This window comes from Arvicanthis niloticus, chromosome 10, assembly GCF_011762505.2.
Source record: "Arvicanthis niloticus isolate mArvNil1 chromosome 10, mArvNil1.pat.X, whole genome shotgun sequence".
Classification (NCBI taxonomy): Eukaryota; Metazoa; Chordata; class Mammalia; order Rodentia; family Muridae; genus Arvicanthis; species Arvicanthis niloticus.
Genome location: NC_047667.1, coordinates 54062849 through 54082143, shown reverse-complemented (window position 1 = coordinate 54082143; position 19295 = coordinate 54062849). Strand labels below are relative to the sequence as shown.

At 46.1% G+C, this 19295-nt stretch overlaps 1 protein-coding gene across 3 annotated transcripts in view; it reads right to left on the bottom strand.

Annotated features, from left to right (window-relative positions):
• Positions 1 to 7885: 7885 nt before the first annotated feature.
• Rxrg (retinoid X receptor gamma) overlaps positions 7886 to 19295 on the bottom strand; it is a 41556-nt gene continuing 30146 nt past the window's right edge. For 2 of the 3 annotated variants that reach the window (XM_034513616.2, XM_076941549.1), the window contains 5 exons: positions 17192 to 17590; positions 15585 to 15717; positions 14174 to 14265; positions 12925 to 13030; positions 8089 to 8391 (listed from right to left, as the gene is read on the bottom strand). In XM_034513616.2, the coding sequence (XP_034369507.1) occupies positions 8244 to 8391; positions 12925 to 13030; positions 14174 to 14265; positions 15585 to 15717; positions 17192 to 17590 (878 nt within the window). In that variant the 3' untranslated portion in view covers positions 8089 to 8243. Of the gene's footprint in view, positions 8392 to 12924; positions 13031 to 14173; positions 14266 to 15584; positions 15718 to 17191; positions 17591 to 19295 lie in introns of all 3 variants that reach the window. The other variant, XM_034513617.2, reaches the window with a different exon arrangement.

Below are 19295 nucleotides of genomic sequence, written 5' to 3'. Positions count from 1 at the left end.
ACATATGTGCACATACAAACACACACATACATTCTTTCTTTTAGGGGTTGAAGAATGTGTCTGGTGTGTGAAAGCCAGAGGTATCTTCCTCTATCTTTTTTTTTATCTGTTTTTAATTTTTAATCCTCTCTTTGTAGCTCTCCTCTGTCTCTCTGTCTCTCTGTCTGTCTCTGTCTCTGTCTCTGTCTCTGTCTCTCTCTCTCTCTCTCTCTCTCTCTCTCTCTCTCTCTCTCTCTCACTGGCTGGCCTGTGAGCCTCTGTGTTCCACTGCCACATTTTGCACTGCTTCAGAGATGTATCTTACTAGGGATAATAGCACAATGAAGAAAGGACAGACACACAAACACTTACAGAAAAGCCGGGATGTGGTGGGCTGTTCTCTCTCTCTCTCTGATGAAGAAACAGCAGCAGCAGCAACCCAGAAACTCATCGTGTTTATTTTATGCATCTGAATGAAGGAGCTGGGTTTCTTGTACACAGCTGAATAGGAAGGTGGGCTCCTGGTACACAGCTGAACAAGGAGGCAGGCTTGGCTCATCTTGGCAGGAAGTCTCCGTAGGGGAGCAGTCTCAGACTGCATTAATCCCGGAGAGGAAGCTATGGTTGGCCAGTCTGCACACACTGTCAACATTTGCACTGGAGCCAGAGGAAGGCTTGGCCAACTTCTTGAACCTGACCTGGAGCAGGCTTAGCCAGTTCCCATGGGTCTGAAGTATTGGGGTCCTTTACTCATTTGGGCTCATGTCAACAATTTATATTCAGTCAGGATCTCATCTGCTCTCTACAATCCACCTGTATACTTCTCACTGTGCTGGGGTCCAAAAGCATAGTGCCATGCTAGGCTTCTCCACGGATGCTGGGTAACTAAAATCAGATCATCATGCTTGTATGACAAGCTCTTTACCCACCAAGCTGTGTCCTATCATTTCAGTCCTAGATAAGTAATGCTATTAACTTTGATCTTAACGTTTTTTGTCTCATGTATGAATTCCCTTAAGGCAATGGACATTCCTGAATGTATTCGCTTACTGCCCACCATACCCCTGAAAAGTAATTTGACTGCTCACAGTCTGATTCTCCACCTCCTAGCCTGGCAACTGGATTGCTCTATGTGCAATGAATGAAATCAGTGGTACCAACTGTGGAAAAAATGGCAACTTTGAACTGGCTGCTTGGCACCAGACACAGAAGAAAGTCAAAGCAAACACACAGGCAGCAGCTGATTGGTGGAAGAGCTAGCCTGGCTAGAATGAGACTGCTGCAGATACATAAAGAAGGAGAAAACTAAAAACTAGTCAGGCAATAGTGGCACACGTCTTGAATCCCAGCACTCTGGAGGCAGAGGCGGGTGGATTTCTGAGTTCAAGGCTAGCCTGGTCTACAGAACTAGGTCCAGGACATACCAGGTTACATGGAGAAACCCTGTCTTGAGAAGAAGAAGAAGAAGAAGAAGAAGAAGAAGAAGAAGAAGAAGAAGAAGAAGAAGAAGAAGAAGAAGAAGAAGAAGAAGAAGAACAAGAAGAAGAAGAAGAAGAAGAAGAAGAAGAAGAAGAAGAAGAAGAAGAAGAAGAAGAAGAAGAAGAAGAAGAAGAAGAAGAAGAAGAAGAAGAAAGAGAGGAGAGGAGGGGAGAAGGAGGTGGAAGAGAGGAAGAGGAGACAACTAAGGCCTTTTTTTTAGGACCCAGCTATGGACCTAGCTATGATTGCCTTTGTCCTTATCATTTAGCTGATGTTTTGGACAGAAGACCTCGGAAAGGCCATGTGGGCTCCCTCAAGAGGAGAGTGGGATTGGTGTTATTGAGGTTGAAGGTGTGGAGATCCGAAGAAGGCTAAGTCAAGGGGATAGCTCCCTGGGGCCTCGGGAGAAAGGATTAGTGATCAGCGCAAGGCTGGGTTCTATCAATAGAGGATGCAAAGTCCTGGAGACTTCTATCCTAAGGAAGGGTTCTATTCACTGAGAGACAAAGCCCAGGATTCGAGCATAAACAGTGTTCTGGATGTTGGGGCTTTCAGGTAAATGCTAGATCCATAGACCAGGAAAGAATCACCAGGTTGTTAAGACAACAACTATACCAGCCTTTCAAGTGAATGGGTGTCAGTCCTTTTCTTCTTTTAACAGGTCTGGTTTTTCTAATGCTTTCTGTAAACTGTGCCTCTTACACACAGACTATGAAAGGCTTTATTTGATTTCCTACTTCAGCTTTCTAACCAGGTCTGTTACGTCCCTTCTCCCTGCCTGTTGACAATACTTAGGGAGATGCTCAAAACAGCTCATTTCTGTCACTGAAATGTCCAGTCTCATCCCGAGCTTGTGTCCATTCTATTGATCGCACGCTTTCATTACCATTGTTTGTTTGGGTCTTCCTTTCCTCTGCCCACTGGAGAACTAACTGTTTGAGAAAGTGAGCTACATTCATTTCCTGCGGTTGAGAGAAACTGCTCTGAGTAGACCAACTCTAAGGAGAAGGGTTTGTTTGTAGCCCATCATTGTGGAGAAGTCAAGATAGGAAGCTGAAGCAGCCGGTCACATAGTAGTCAAGAGCAGAGAGAATAAATGTATGCCCGTCTACTATTCAGCTCAGGAACCAAGGAATGGTGCTGCCCACAGTGGACTAGGTCTTTCCACACAATTAACATAACCACGGCAATCTCCCCCACAGACAGGCACATAGGACAACCTGATCTAGACAATCCGTACTGAAACTCTCTTCCCAGGTGATTCTGATGAGACAGGCTGACTCCATGACAGGCTTCAAATTGGCAGTTCAGATTAGGCCTAAAAACCTAGGCTTCAGGCAGCTAGTCAGAAACTGCCCTGCCATCAGAAACTGCCCCACCACCTGTCCTAAAGCAAGGACAATAGGTCAGCAGTTTCCAGACAGTCCCCCAACCATAATAGAATACCCTTAGAGATAGAGTAAGACAAAGCCCATCTACCCTGGAAGTCCCCTATTGTGCTTTATTTAAATCAGGCCTGCAAGCTTACTTGAGTGTCTCTCTATCTTGGTCATTGGAGACCCCAGCATGCTGGACTTCTGCAGACTAAAACACTCTTTGTGTTTACATTCTATTTGAATCCGGGTATCATTCTTCAGTGACTAATGGACCCTTACATTTGGGGGCTTATCTCAGATTCACTGGAGATTTCCCCCCCAAAAAAATAGTGGAGTGTTTTTTTTCTGATCATAAAGAGGTCAAGAAGGACAAGGCAATCAACTGGCCAGAGGCAACAAAGGATGCTCTTCCAACCCTCTGCCAGAATTTGTCCTCTCCCGCAAATTTTTCTTTAATTCCTAAAATGGAGCAGGCACAAAGCACCCCACTGGGCTTGGTCCTGAGCTGAGTCACAGAAGACTATCTGGTTGTTCATCTCCACAAACTACCCATCTTTTGCAGGAATGAATGGCCCACCTATAAAGTAGGATGGCCTGAGGAGGGGACTTTTCATCTCCCCATCATTTACAGGGTGAAGGTTTAGTTTATGAGGCCTGGGGCACCCAGACCAAAACGCTGTGGTTCTTGCAGCTCCCCATCCTTCTTTCTCTAAAGAAGGGTCAGCCTCCACCCCCTGCCTTACTCACCCGTTCTGCTCCCAAGGAGAATCTTTGTCCCCTTTCTTATGTTCCTGCTGCTGCTGCCCCTGCCCAGGTAGCACAGGTGGAGGGAGGAGAAGTCTCTGACTCCCCTGACTCTCCTGACTCTGAGAGACCCTAAGGGCTTTCTCCAAGTCCCATACCCTCCTTACAGCTTCCTCCTCTCACCTGTGGTCAAGGCTAGGCCAAGCTCCATTCTCTACCCACAGAAACATTCTTGAGTAAAAATTCTCGGAAAAACCGCAGAATGTATTGACTGCTAGTCACCAACCCTCTGGAAAGTCCCAGGTAGAGTTCAAATTCATGTCATGATCTGCCCATGCTTGCTAGCCAATAGATTTAAAGTTCAATATGCTTAGCCAATAAGTTTGAACTGTAAACTTGCTGATGTAACCTGTGCCCCTAAAAAGTATAAAAACTGCTTGTAATAGCCATTCAGGGTTGCCTTCTAGTCACTCGCCTTGAGGGACTAGTTGAAGGTTGACCCCAATGTGCCTGAAAAAAAAAAAAAAAAAAAAAAAAAAAGAACCTCTTGCTTTTGCATCGATCTTCATCTGGTGTCTCACTCAGGAGCATCTCAAAGTAAGTACCATTGACCGAGAGTTGGGGGTCTTACAACTCCACTTGGAATTCACCTCACATTAGGGCCAGTTCTGCCCAGAGAGTCAACTCTACTATGGCCTTACCCCTCCAGACTACAGGACCCCCAGATGCTCAGGGGAGGCTGTTCATGACATATGTGTCATTTGCCAGTAATGATCCTCACAATTAGAAGCTGCAGGACTCCCCATTTTTAGAAAGACCATCAGCTTTCACAGGTCCTCTAGATTCAATCATGCTGACTCACGAGCCCACAGGTGTCAGCAACTGCTCCAGGTCCTCATCATGATGGGGGGGGGGGGGGAGGAGGAGGAGATCTCAAATTGATTCCTGGAGCAAATGGGCTGCCCACTGAAGTTCAGGCTGGAATCTATGCGGCCTTTTCTTTAACTTGACCCAGCTGGAATTTTTACACTGCTGTTAAAAGTAAAGAGAGGCTCCAGGTCTTCCACCAGATTCTGGTGCCATACCCCCCCACCCCAGAGGCTGCCAGATGGCCCACAAATTTATCTAAGGTGAGCCAAGTGATTGGGGAGAAAAGAAGAGCCCCAGGGAATATTTAGACTTTTCAAAGCCTATAGGACCTATTCTGCTTTTGACCCAGAAGCCAGAGAACACCAGTTAGCCATGGTTAATGAGGCTTTTGTTAACCAAACTGCCCCTGACATCCATTGGAAGCTTTGAGTGGTTTTTCAGCCTGCCTCTCGCACCCAAAAGCCCGCCTCTATTTGCCTTTGAATGGCAAGACTTGGAGAGAGACTTCAAGGGACACCTAATTTGGGCAAGCCTATCTCAAGGATTCAAGAACTCACCCACCACCTTTGAGGAGGCCCTGCATGAGGACTTGGGTGAATACCAGTAGGCCCACCTGCAAACACCTGTGCTCCAGTATGTATTGCGAGCCCCCGACTTGGAGACATGCCGGGAGGCCACACAAGACCTGCTACAGGAGCTGAGTCAACTTGGTTACCCAGTAGCTGCTAAGAAGGCCCAGCTTTATCAACTTGAGGTCACCTATCTGGGGTATATATTCAAGGGGGACCAGCCAACGCATGCTGCTGGACACACTGGACGCAAACTATTCTTAGCATCCTAGTTCCATCAACCCTAAGGCAAATACAGAAATTTCTGATATCTGCCGGATTCTGTAGACTTTGGGTACCAAGGTTCATTGAGATAGGCAAACCATTATATGAGGCTACCAGGGTTCAAGAAGACAAACTAGAATAGACCCTTGAGATGGGCATGGCTTTTAAGACTCTAGGAAAAGCCTTATTGAAGGTGTCAGCCTTGGCCCTTCCAAACTTTCACAAACCTTTCTACCTGTATGTGGATCCCGAACTTTGGGACAATGGAAAAGATCTGTGGCTTATTATCTAAGAAGCTGAAGCTGGTGGCTCAAGGATGGCCGGCCTCCCTCTGAATCATAGCTGCCACTACCCTGCTAGTCAAGGATGCTGACAAAATAACCACGGGGCAGGAACTTGTTATCACTACCCCAGTGCAATTTAGGGGACGCTCAAGGATCCACCCAGCCAGTGGCTGTCCAATGCCAGACTGGTGCACTTTCAGGCTCTACTTTTGAATCTCCCTCACCTAAGAGATAACCAATCATCTGCCCTAAATCCAGATACCTTGCTACCTGATCCATCCTCAGACATGCAGCATGGCTGCTCTATAGTTCTGGAGCACATCCCGAGCATCATGCCAGACTTGACTGACATACCCTAGCCAGACGTTGAACATAACTACTTCACGGATGAGAGCAGCTTCATCCAGAGTTGAGTCAGGTATGCAGGGGTGATGGTAATGGACCTTAGACTCTGTTATTTGGGCAACCGTGTTGCTGAGAACTTCAACCCAGAAAGCTGAACTGAAGTCTCTAACCCAGGCTTTAAAACTGGCATAAGGAGCCATAGCTAACATTTACACTGACCGCAGATGGAATTATTGACTGCTGAAGGAAAAAACATCAAAAATAAGAAAGGAATACTTGCTTTGTTGGAGGCATTATGGGTTCCTCTCAAAGTGGCCATAATTCATTGCCCTGGGCACCAGAAAAGGACATCAAAAATAACCTGAGGGAATAGGCTAGCCATTAAAGCCAAAAGGGAGGCCACCCAAGCTTCCACTGTCTACGTCCTACTGTTACAGGATACATGCTGCCTCCAGAGAATGCTTGGTGGGCTTGTACCTCAGGGCCTACTCCATGCATTTATGGCCTGGTTGTAAATACAACTGAGGAGTTTTATGTTCTAGTACAGCTTGTACCCAGAGTGACTTATTACTCTAGGGAAGATGTCTTCAACCAGCTAGCACCTCCAATCAGGTTAAAAGGGTAGCCATTTCCCCTGTGTTATTAGGTTCTCTCCTTGACATAGGGCTGGTCAGAGCTGCTAGTGTAGGGACCTCAGTCCTAATACTCCAAAATAAAATTACAAGCCCCTATGGATGACTATAGATGCAGATGTACAGGAGATGGGAAAGTCCATCATGGCCCTGCAGCATTCCCTGTCCTCCCTGGCAAACATGGTCTAAAGAGGCCCAGACTCGTTCCTGCAGCAGGGAGGACTCTGTGCTGCCTTAGGTGAGGAGTATTGTTTCTATGTTGACCACTCAGGGATGGTCAAAAAAAACCCATGGCTTTAGTCAGAAAGAGACAACAAGACAGATCCTACTACTGTTAGCTTTAACTTGTGGTCCCTACATAATCAATACTTTAGTCAGGTTTGTTAAGGAACAGATTTATTAGACATCTCAAGGATTCGAGATGGCCCAAAACTGAAGGGGAAAATGATGAGACAGGCTGACTCCATGACAGGCTTCACATTGGCAGTTTGGGAGATTAGGCCTAAAAACCCAGGCTTCAGGAAGCTGGTCAGAAAGTGCCCCACCATCAGAAAGTGCCCCATCATCAGAAACTGCTCTACCATCAGAAACTGCCACACCACCTGGCCTGAATCAAGGACAATGGGACAGTGTCAAATAGGCACCACCCATCACAGAAGGATGACAAGAAACTTTTTCAAGTGCATGGGCAGGTGACCACTTGTTCAGGAAGTCCCCCTCCCTCCCAAAGACCTTGCCACTGCCCAGAGAGTAGGTAATACTTGCTCAGTGTAGACTAGTGACATGTGCAATACTGCCCTCTTTCTAACCCCAAGGGCAAATCCAAGATGGAGCCCTGTCTTTAGAGGCCAGTCTCTGTGTTTATAATAGTCCAACCCTTTTAAGCATTTCTTGCTGTCTGCTGTGTGCGTGAAAGTCTGTTCCTGCTGTTTAGTGAGCAGCTAGCCAGGAAGGTCACACCTCAGCCTCCTCTTATATTAGGCAGGCATCCATTTAGAGAGTCTTTTTGTTCTCATATTTGGCTTGGGATAGGCTCACTCCACCCCCAACAAGGACAGGAATAAAAGCCTAGCACTCTTCCCCCAGATAGTCCCCATTCTCTGGACATTTCCTTTTTCATCTCTGTGGCTTGCGAAGAGTAAAAAAATAATAATAATAATAAAATAAAAGGGAGGAAGGGAAGAACCAAAGTGGTTGACTCTGAAAGATGCTTGAGATGTCTCCAGCCCAGCTCAGTCTCTGGCTCCAGCCCTGGACCACAAATCCCAGTACTAGCCTATACCCGAATCCCCCTCCTTCACATCCCAGAGAACTTCCCAGCTTCACAGTAACACACCACACACTTCAAGCAGTGCCAATATCATATTTATTATTTTCTTTTCCATTTGTTTGCTTTCCATGGCAAGTGAAAAAATAATTTAAACCAATTATATGTACAGAGGCTTGGCTACTCTTTCCAAGAACTGCCAGAAAGACCTCAGCCCCTTAAATAGCAAAGAAGGGTCACCTTTAACAGCCATACAAAACTCCACCTAGAAAATTCTCATGTGTAGAAAGGTTGTCTTTATTACAAGCATCACATTTGGGGGACAGGAAGGGAGGTCAGAGTGGGAGATGGGGACAGTGTGCAGGGTAGAGCCACACACACACACACACCAGCCCAGGGGTTGCCCTGGGTGGGGAAGCTACAGCTGAGGAGATTCAGGTGATCTGCAGTGGGGTCTCCAACATCTCCATGAGGAAGGTGTCAATGGGAGTGTCCCCAATGAGCTTGAAGAAGAAGAGATGTTCCAGGCATTTCAAGCCGATGGAGCGCAGAGCTGGGAGGCGCAGCAGAAGCTTGGCAAACCTGTAAGGAAGCCAAGGGGCATTGTGACCAGGGAATGGCAAGAAGAGACACTGACTGTCGGTGGTGGAGACTGTCTGATGGGTTTCCACCAAGCTTTAACAGAAAAGCCTGGGAACAGAGATGAAGGAGCTGGAAGGTTGCAATCCAGGGAGCTTCTAGAAACTTCTGAAACCAGCTAGAGGGCTGGTTCATGTTAAAAGAAGAACCAGGACCCCACAGCATGTTGGCAGTCTTGGATTTTATGACATGTTCCAGAACTGTCCTCAGCGCTCCACCAATCATTATGGCTGACACTGCCTGCCTCAACAGCTATTTCCCTGCATTCCTCTGGGTCTGCCAAGATCAGTAGTTGGAGCCTTGGAACAGGGCATGACACATGAGGTGTGCTGTTCTCAGGACAGCTATCAGCACTAGCTGGATAAAAGTAGGGACCTGCTGTGTACCAGGCATGACCTGAGACACTGATTCTCCTCTCAGTCTAGCTGGTCTCTAGACTGTGTGACCTCGGTCTGCTTCCAAAATCAAGTTCTCGATTTCAATTAAACGGTCACTACGAATTTCTATGACCAGCTTTCACCTCTGAGCTTCTCTTTGGGTTGGAATGAGGGAGGGAGAGAGACTAGTAGTCGGCTTCTGAGAAGCCTGTCTGTTTGGGGAGAAAATATACATATGCCCATACACATTGATCACACATCGTCACACACCCAAGACCCACACATGTGCTGTTCCCATTACTCTCACACATTCGCATAGTCTCTCCTCCTCCCTATTGTGGTTTGAGGGTGGAGTATCCCCATAGGAGCATGGAGGCTCTGTATGCTCCTGTATTTACACTGGTCCCCAGCTGGTGGCGCTGTTTGGAAAGGTTGTGGAAATTTTGGGAGCTGGGGCTTCACTAGGTGAAATGAGTCTCTAAGGGCAGGACTTGGGGTTTTAAAGCCCCTCATTTGCTCTCTGCTTCCTGAGTGTAGTATGATGTCACCACCTGCCTCCTGCTCCTGCTTCTCTGCCATGATAGACAATATCCCTCAGGAACTGTAAGCCCAAGATAAATCTTTTCTCCCCTAAGTTGCTTTGGTCAGAGTGTTTTATCACAGCAACAAAAAGACACCCCCAAGAGGGGCTTGTGCACATACCTCCACTTACACACGCATACTTACAAACATACATGTGCATACACACATTTTTGCATATGCACATTCACACTCAGGTTGCCATACATAGTCTTTTGTGTGTGTGTGTGTGTGTGTGTGTGTATGTGTGTGTGAGAGAGAGAAAGAGAGAGAGAGAGAGAGAGAGAGAGAGAGAGAGAGAGAGAGAGAGAGAGAGAGCAAACCTTCTTACTCTCACATGTACACACTTTAACATTTGTCCGTACTTTCTATAATGGGGATGCTCACTGTGAGTCCAGAGAAGGGAGAAATAGAAAATAGGCCTGGGAAGAGTTTATGTGGCATCTGTACAGCCTGTCAGGCCCCTTGATTTGAAACATGCTTTGATTTGCCTATGTGACTTCAATTTTTCATTTCAAGGAGGTTTTTGAACTGGAATGTCAATGTTTCTTGGAAATGTACATACTTCTATATTCATGTCACACGATGTTTAAAAATACAACACCAGGGCCAAGGAAAAACCTCTGTCAGGAAACTGTTTGCCATATAAGCACAAGGACCCAAGGAAAAGACAGGAGCGTCTCTGGGGCTAACTGGGCAGCTGGCCCTACACAGTCTGTAAGTTCTAGGCCAGTGACTTCCACCTTCTCTCTCGCAGGCACACATAAATACACACACACACACTTATGAAATGACATCTGAGGTTGACATCTAGCCTCTAAATGTACACATATGCACACCCAGACACGCAAATGCTCCTATACCAGCATATACCCAAGTAAGATAAAAATAATTTAAATGTGTCAATATGTATATAAAAAAAACAAATTGGCACCTGACAAAGAGCTTTCTCTTTAAAGTGCAGTTAGATTGAGATCAATTCTGGCATCTTATAAAACTGTCAATGTTTTCCAGTTGCTCCCTATGTATACTGTTGGCGATGGGTTTGGGAACTAAGACCAGAGCTAATGGAATGAACCCATGTATCAGTAGATGCTGTCACTGCATTCCTGGCTGGTATGTCAGGATCTAGATGGCCTTTATAGGGGCTTACTGTGTGTGTATGTGTAAGATGTGTGTGAGTTCTATACCCTGCTTTGATTTCTGCTTCTAATTTTCTCAAAGAACTCAGCCCCTACTGGGTGTACTGCTAAGTCCTATCCACAAAGTGGCAGCATTCCACCACTGTGAAAAATGCCTTGGCTGGGCAGTGCCAGCGTGCAAGACAGACCTACTCTAAGTAAGCCAAGTGACTCCCCTCATGCACTTGCCAAGCCTCCTGTGAGCTCATACAGAGCGATCAGCCCTTGTCCAAGGTATGCTGAGACAGAAGACACCACCTGTGCCACCTCCCTAAATTCACAGATGAGAGCTGGCTTTTCTCCCCGGCATCTAGAGCGGCAGCCGATCCAGATCCCTTGTGTGTGTGTGTGGGGGGGGGTCACATATCAGATATTTACATTATGATTCATAACAAAAAATACAGTTAAAGAGTAGCAACAAAATAACTTTGTGGTTGGGGATCACTACAACATAAGGAACTGTATTAAAGCGTCTCAGCATTAGGAAGGTGGAGAACCACTGGTTTAGGGGTAGCCATGCCCTTGGCAGTCTCTTTCAGGAAAAGAATTAGTTCTACAGTTTTTAAAATGATATTTAGAGGGCCCGGAGAGAGGGCTCAGGAGTTAAGAGTGATGAATGCTCTTCCAGAGGACAGGGGTTCAGTTCCTAGCACACACATGGCAGCTCACAACTGCCTGTTACCCTAATATCTGACACCCTTGGACATACAGGCAGGCAAGACACCAATGCACATAAAATAAAAATAAATTATTTTTAAAAGTGATATTTAGAAACAACCTAGATGCCAGCTACAGGGCAATGACCAAGCACCTGAAAATGTAGGCACATTGCAAAACTATGATAAAATCGTGGGAAATGACAATTTTTTTGCTTTCGATAATCTAATTTTTAAAAAATCCCTAGAATGGCCAAGTGAGGAAAAATAATGCAACAAACAATACAATGTCACCTCTGTAGATACTATGTCTGTGTATGTCCACGTGGAACCACATTGTCACCTCTGTAGATACTATGTCTATGTTTGTCCACTGGAACCACATTGTCACCTCTGTAGATACTATGTCTACGTGTGTGTCTACGTGGAACCACATGGACACTGGAACAATCCATATCCAAAATATTTACAATGAAATTTTATTGCCCAATTTTCACAAACACTGCTTCTAGTAAAGCAGTCAATGCTCTTGCAATTTGGAAGAAAGAGAATCACGTTATTCTGGGATGTGCTTTTATCTTAATTATTAATAGCAATGCCCAGTGTTAGCTCCAGAAAGGAGACAGCATAGAGTACAGGAGAAGCAGGTCTAATAGTACCTGAAGGTTGGAAGTTTTTTTTTTTTTTTTTTTTTTTTTAAGACAATTAATGTCTTAGGCTTCGATTGCATTTGTTTTCTATGGGACATGGGGATCACAGTTTCTCATTTTAGTCAATTTGTAGAAAGGGTAACTCCCTTACTGTGCCTTGCAGAAAACTTTAAAAGGTTTGTTTTGACTAAACAGTAATACTATAGATAGTACAAGGCCACCCAAATGGATGCTTGGGGACCAGCATCTCTCAGCTCTCAGAGCCTGTCCTTTGTGCTCCATGAGAGTCACCATGGGGTAGGGACTGTGAGAGACCTGCTGTCTTCATAGAGTCATGGGTGCTCGCTCATCTTGTCTCTACCAGCCACCAACTTTGTGATCTTGATTGACTTGTCCTTTCTGAATCTCTGTAACTTGCTGGAATAGGGATCATATTCCCATACTAATCCATTCGTGTTTTTTTTTTTCATCCAGCATTTAAGGACATTTGTCCTGGTCTCCCTCCCCATCTGCAAGAAAATCTGTCCCAGTTCCCTGTGTGCTTTCCTGAAATTGAAGATACAACCAAACCCATACATAGATAGATTCAGAAAATGTATGTACATGTGCATATACATTGATAGACCAATGGAGAATTCAATTTATAAATTAGACACACAGTAAGAGATAAAAACAGAAACAAAACACAACCATCATATAAGCACGCGGTAATAAAAACTACTGAAAGGTCATCGATTCACTTCTGGAATTTCCCATTTAATGTTGATGTTTTCAAACTACGCTTGACTGCTGGTAACTAAACAGCAAAAAAAGCAAACCCACAGGCGGATTGGGCAAGATGCTATTCTATCTGCAGCCACTGCTTTAAGTACTAATGCTCTCAGGGGGAGGGAGGGTAAATGTTGACCTAGACAGACACTACCTTGACCTCACCGAGGCCTTAATCTTATGGTGCTGATGTCAGCCCAGTAGGGAGATGCTCAGTCAATGAGGTTGGGGATTTGAGGGAACACTGCGTTCCCTCATCTCTCACCTGCCTGGCTGTTCCGGATACTTCTGCTTGGTATAGGCCTCCAGGGTGGCATAAACCTTCTCTCGGAGAGTCTCCACCTCAGAGGGGTTGGACAAACCCTTGGCATCTGCAGAGAACAATGGATTTAATTTCTGGTTAATGCCTCAGCAGGACACCCTCCTCCAGACAGTGTCATACTGGCCACCTCCCTCAGAGTTAGGAGAGATGCATGGAACTCATGCATGGGGACAGCTGGGAAGTAAGCAGATCACCTGTGTCAGGTGGCTGTCCTTCCTGTGAATAATTTTCCTAACAAACTCTTGGTCTGAAGGATTTTAAATTGCCAGTAGTGGAACAAACCCTCTGCTGACCTAAGGAGAGATTGATTTTATCCAGACCTGTCTCAAAAAGCCCATATTCACCCCCTCACAAGATGCTTTCTACACGTCAAGCGTGGCTAAGTGTTGCAATGGAGCATGAAAGCAAAACCTACACATGGCCTGCATCAGAGCTACACCAACCTTAGACCTAAAGGGTACATGTATGTCCCGTCAAACTACAGAAGACTGACCGTACGCAGCAGCATTTGACAAAGCTGCTCACTTCCTCCTCTTAAAGTGTTTTGCCCCTGGGTCTCCAAGATGCCACTCCCTTCCCACTGACTGCCTACAAGGCTCCTTTGAGAATTCTTCCTCCCACCAGCCTGTGAGAGTCTCAATCCTTTGCTGTCTTTGCTCACACGCGATGTTCCATCAGGTTCACAGCTGCCTGCCAATTCAGGCAGAGGAAGGCAGCTCTTACCTATGTATCTTTGGTCCTGCCTTCTCTTGGCTGTCTACGGCCTATCCCCAAGTTCAATGTCCAAAGATAACATCCTGGTTATAGCCCACTCACCCTTCGAACATGCTTCCCCCAGAGTTTTACCGATGCCAAGTGAATGGGAATTCTATGTCTGCACTAGTTCAGGGGCGTGACTCACTCCTGAGATATATATGAAGCTTGTCATTCTTCCATACCCTACATCCAGTTCACCAGAAAAATCTCCTCTACCCCAGCTGCCCCTACCCACTGAAACTCCACAGCCAGTTAAAATACTGATGGCTCTGGAGAGGCAATAAAGAGAAGACTCTATCCACTGGTTCTGGGCTCAGCCTGCTTTGTCTCTGCTGAGCTTGGAGGTAGGGGAGGGGCAGAGCAAATCAGAACCCAAGAGGTCAACCTCAAGAGAGGGCTGACCCCCACATAGTGGCTGGAGATAAACAGACATCACCTGGGTTAAACAGCACGATGGCCCGCAGGCACCCCAGCTCCGACTTATCCATCTGCATGTCTTTCATCTTGGACACCAACTCTGTGAGGACTCTGTTCACAGGAAACAAGGACGGGGAGGGAGAAAAGGGATCGTAGATCAATAAAATAAATCTCACCAGTACTTGTGATGGCCCTATTCAGGTTTTAGGTGCTGCTGTTGGGTATCAGGGTGCAGGGATGAAGACAATGAAGTCCCTCATCCTAAGGATTACCAAGTAGAGGAAGAAACTGGTGTGGAAGCGACCAGCTACAGTGAATGACTGCCTCTGGGGCTCCCCAGGGAGGAAGCATAGCCTCCCAACAGGGAGCAGAAAGGCATCTTGAATGAGTTGGAAATGAGAAATGCAGCAGGGAAAGGCAGCCCAGGGCACTGTACACTAGAAGAACCCAGGGAAGGCAGCCCAGGTAAAGAGCAAACATCTCCAGGAACCATGAAAGTGCTTGAGCATAGCATGGAAAGGGGCAAGGAAGAAGTCAACCCGTCTAAACTGAGCCTGTATGTCCCTCAAAAAAAGACTATTTCATTATCAGCAGCTCATTCCTTTAGCCCCAAGTCACTGATCTACTTATTACTTTAATTATTTTATCCACTATATATTATATGTATGCTTTATATTACTATTTACTTCAGTTTTAAACATGCTTTATATTATATATATTATATATACACACTATATTATATTTAGATTTTTATTTACTTTTTAAACGTACTTTAGTATATTTAAGAGAGTGAATCTCTATTATGGTATTATTTCCTGACTTAGCTTGCTCTTACTGTAGCATAGAGATCTGGGGTCCAGAGAGAAAGAGTCCAAACCATTGTTAGCCCAAACTAGGGAGCCTCCTGAAGATGGATCTTGACCCTGTCTCCATCCCTGGCCCCTATGATACACTGTCCACGCCCCCCACCCCCGAATCTTTACTAGCTGGTGCCAATGGTCCACCCAACTAGGAAGCATGAGGGTAGCAGGCCCTTCCATCTGCCAAGCAATGATGCTGGCCTCTGACTGGCTCTATTTTATTACCGTCGCCTTTGTCAAACTCCCTCTCTCAATCTCCAGATTTATATTTTCATGTGCTTAATCATCTCTGGAAACCAGGTTCACACCTATAATCTCAGCACTCGAGAAGCTGAAGCAGGAGGATTATCAGAAGCTTGAGTCTAGCCTGAACTATAGAATGAGACATTTGTCTAAGTACAAAAAAGTCAATGGTTTTGATATAGTCACATGTACCTGTTTGGGCTGCCTACTGTATATCAGAATTACACAGAGGGAGAGGAGAGAGAAGAGAAGAGAGAGATGTGTGTATTCCCCGTATGTGCACATGCACACCGGGTGTAAATCGGGGAAACAGAAGAGAATTACAACCTGTCAAAGATGGAACCGACACCCGCACTGTGAGCACTGCTCCTGTGGACATGGAGGCCTGTGGCCAGCAGGATGCCATCCTGGACAGAAACCGAGCGGTGGGAGAAGGAAGCAATCAGCAATTCATTCCACCCTGTGAGCACAGAGAGGAGACCTTGTGGGGAGAGCAACCACAGTCCTACCTCCTGGATAGCCGTGCAATGCATGGCTTACCATCCCATGTAATGAAAACAGGAATGAAAATCCTGGGAGGTTCCAGCCCAGCCCAAGGTGACACATATAACTAGCAACAAAAGAAAGGATCCGGCTCTGGTTTCATGACTCCATGGCTCTGAATGTGACCCTGAAGTTTCTTACATGCAGCCTAGGACAGCCTGAGAATCAGCAAATATGAACCAAAACTTTACCGACAATAAGTCACTGTTAGAATGATGGACCCAGTGACTGTAGCTTATAGTCTCCACCGCAGGACCTGACAACCTAGTTGTACTTCTTTGGTGTGACCTATAACAACGGCACAGCATGTAGCTTTCGGTGGACACCCAGGGATCACTCATCATGCAATAGGGATGAGTGGAGTGGATCACTGTGGATCGCTTCCCAGTGCTCAGCCAGTCCTCATGAAATCTCCCTGATCGGCTCTGTGTCAAAGAGGAGCCATGGCAGATGTCAACAGACTGCAGTGTCCCTGACAGGACACGAGACTGTAGCACAAAAAAATCTTAAAATGGAAGAAGTCTTGAACTCCAGCTAACATAGGCCTAGGCAGAAATTTCTAGCTTTCTTTGTGTGTGTGTGTGTGTGTGTGTGTGTGTGTGTGTGTGTGTGTGCATGTGTGTGCACATGTGGATGTGCATGTGTAGAGGCCAGAGGAGGATAGTTAGCATTCTTCTCTCTTATTCTCAGGACTGAGGGTCCCTCACTGAACCTACAGCTTGATAATTTTCATCTAGGCTGGCTGGATAGCAAACTGTCAAAATCCTCCCCTCTCCACACCACTCCTAACCCCAAGAGCGTGGGTGGCCGGCCCACACAACCTCATCCAACTTTCCTGTTCACACGTATTGGGGATCCTGTCTGTTCCTTACACTTATACAGCAAACACTTTTTACCCACCTTCCCATCTCCCCAGCCCCCAAACTGCTAAGCTTTCTTATTTCACTTTGGAAGTAGAAACATCTCTGTTTGTTTGTTTTATAGTAGTGAGATGATGCTTCAAATTATCCCCAATAAAGTGATTTATGTGCCTTTAAAATTAAATGTAAATTATAAAATTACAGAAACATTTTCATCGGGGCGAGGGAAGTCCTGCTTCCTCCATGAATGGGGTTTCATTTAGGAATGAAAGTCCTGGGGGAGAACAATTTAAACTTACAAGTCTGTAAAGGAAATAGAATGAAGGCCAGGCACAGTGGCGCACACACTTAACCCCAGTGCTTGGGAGGCAGAGGCAGGTGCATCTCTGTGAATTTGAGTCCAGCCTGGTCTACATAGTGAACTCAAGGAAAACATAGCAATTGCAAGTTGTTCCTTTTAAGGTCCCACAGGTCATTTTAAAATAGCAGTCTAGGGGACTGTCTCAGGATAAGAGGAATCCCATGTCTTACCTGCCCGGAGCAAAATGACCTGGTCCTCCAAGGTGAGGTCTGAGAAGTGGGGGATGCGTTTGGCCCACTCAACAAGGGTGAAGAGCTGCTTATCTGCAGCATGGCATATATTGGTAACAGGGTCATTTGTCTGAAAAAGAAACAACTTTCTATGAGGTCCTCGGACTCTAAATTCCCCCCTGTTGCCTCCAGTCCCACCCAAGAAACTGAAGCTGGAAGGAAATCTAAGACAGCATACTGAGTTCTCCATGTTCATGTCACCGTAGGATTCTGTCTTTGGTTCCACAGCAAGTTCAGCTTCTAGAATCCTCTCCACGGGCATGTCTTCGTGGCCACTACTGGCACATTCTGCCTCGCTCTCTGCTCGCTCCCGGCTCCTCTGCCTTTCTTCTTGCACAGCTGGCATGGGGAGAGACCCAGAGATGTCACAGAGTGTCAAGAACCAGTGTCAGGCAGTTACCTACCTAAGCCTCGAGTTTCTCCTATATAAAATGAGACTCACCATGGTATGGAACCAGGGATACTATAATGCTGACAGACAGCAGAATGAAGACAGTGGAGCTCTTTCCTTGTTGATGCAGAGATTGGGTCTTTAGCTATATTGTTTCCAGTGTGTTGCCAAGCCCCTCTTAATCTTGCTATTTTAGCTTCATGAAGCTCCAATCCCACCTTTCTTTGAAGGAGCTACCATCTCCTTGCTATGCCCCTATGTCTGTCATCCTTCCTATACTGTTGCCTCGGATAGGCTGTGAGCATGCAATGGTTAAGGAGCAACCCCATTACAGTAAAAACTCCCCTTGTCAGATCCCATGCATCTGCCCTGGCATTCACGTCCCATTAGGTAGGCCCCCTGTGCACCAGCTTGAACACAACATCACCTGATCCGACTTGTCAGGGAAAATCTTCCGGGAGCCAGCTGTGGGGATTTAGTAAGTGAAGGGGTGGAGGGATGTCACCTAGACGACATTTCAGAATGTGCACTGATTTCATGGGTGGGGGAGGGCACACAGGAAAAGCTGTAGGCTGGAGTTCCTACATCCTTCCCCCAAACTTGGGTTTTTCACCAAAGTTGGCTCTACGTATCAGGATTCGACACAGACCTCACACCCCAACACTGCCCTCTCGAGAAGAGTTTTGGTTGGGTTCCTTTCTATCTGTCTAGAAGGCTGCTATGTCCAATTTAGTCCCAGCATCAATGAGCAGAATTCAATACTGGAAGATAGTTTGCATCCCTCAAAGAGCAAATCCCACTCTAACTTGGTAAAGCCCCTCCACAAGTAGCCTCTTCTCCAGGACTCTCCCTAGCTGCTCCCAGCCCACCTGCTGGGGACACATTATCCTCTGAGGGGATTGACAGCCACAGAGGCTGTCTGAAGGGCTGGAGCTGGGTGTTGCACACTGAATCTCTCTTGTGAAAGATGAGACAGATTTCTCAAGGCTAAGCAGAGGAGAGACCTCAAAACTACCACCAGTAAATACTCCGTACCACATAGAGATGGCATTATGTAGCCAGGAGAGACAGAAAAAGTATAGGGAGGAAGAAGAAAGGAAAAGGGGATGAGAGATAAGAAAACAAGGAAGTGAGATGAGGAAACAGATAGAACAGAGGGGAGAAAAGGTGAGAAGAGAGAGCAACACACTTCAGATCCAAAGAGATCCTTTCTGAATGGAACTGTGCCACACACCTGCAGATGTCTGAGGATCTATCAGTCAGCCTTGATTTCCTTGTCCATGGGGGCTGAAATGGCAATAACTGGCTGAGATGGGTTTGTGGGAACTACCACACACAACTTTAAAATTTTCAACAGAATATCTCTTTCCTCTTTCCCTGTGTCTTCTTGCCCTGTAGGCTTGTGTCTGTTCCCTAGTCTTCCTACCTGGACCTTTCCCCCCCACCCCCCCACCCCACCCCCTCGTCTCTGTTTCTCTTCCTTTCTCATTCTTTTTCAGTTCACATCATCAGTCTCTGTTCAGTGACAACCCGTGAAAACTATGGTGCGTATTTTTCTCTCAGTTGGATGTTTCTGCCTGAGGATCAATGTTCTTTCACCTGTCTTTAAGAAATCATTATTCTCTATTTGTCCTGATTTAAAACAAAAACAGT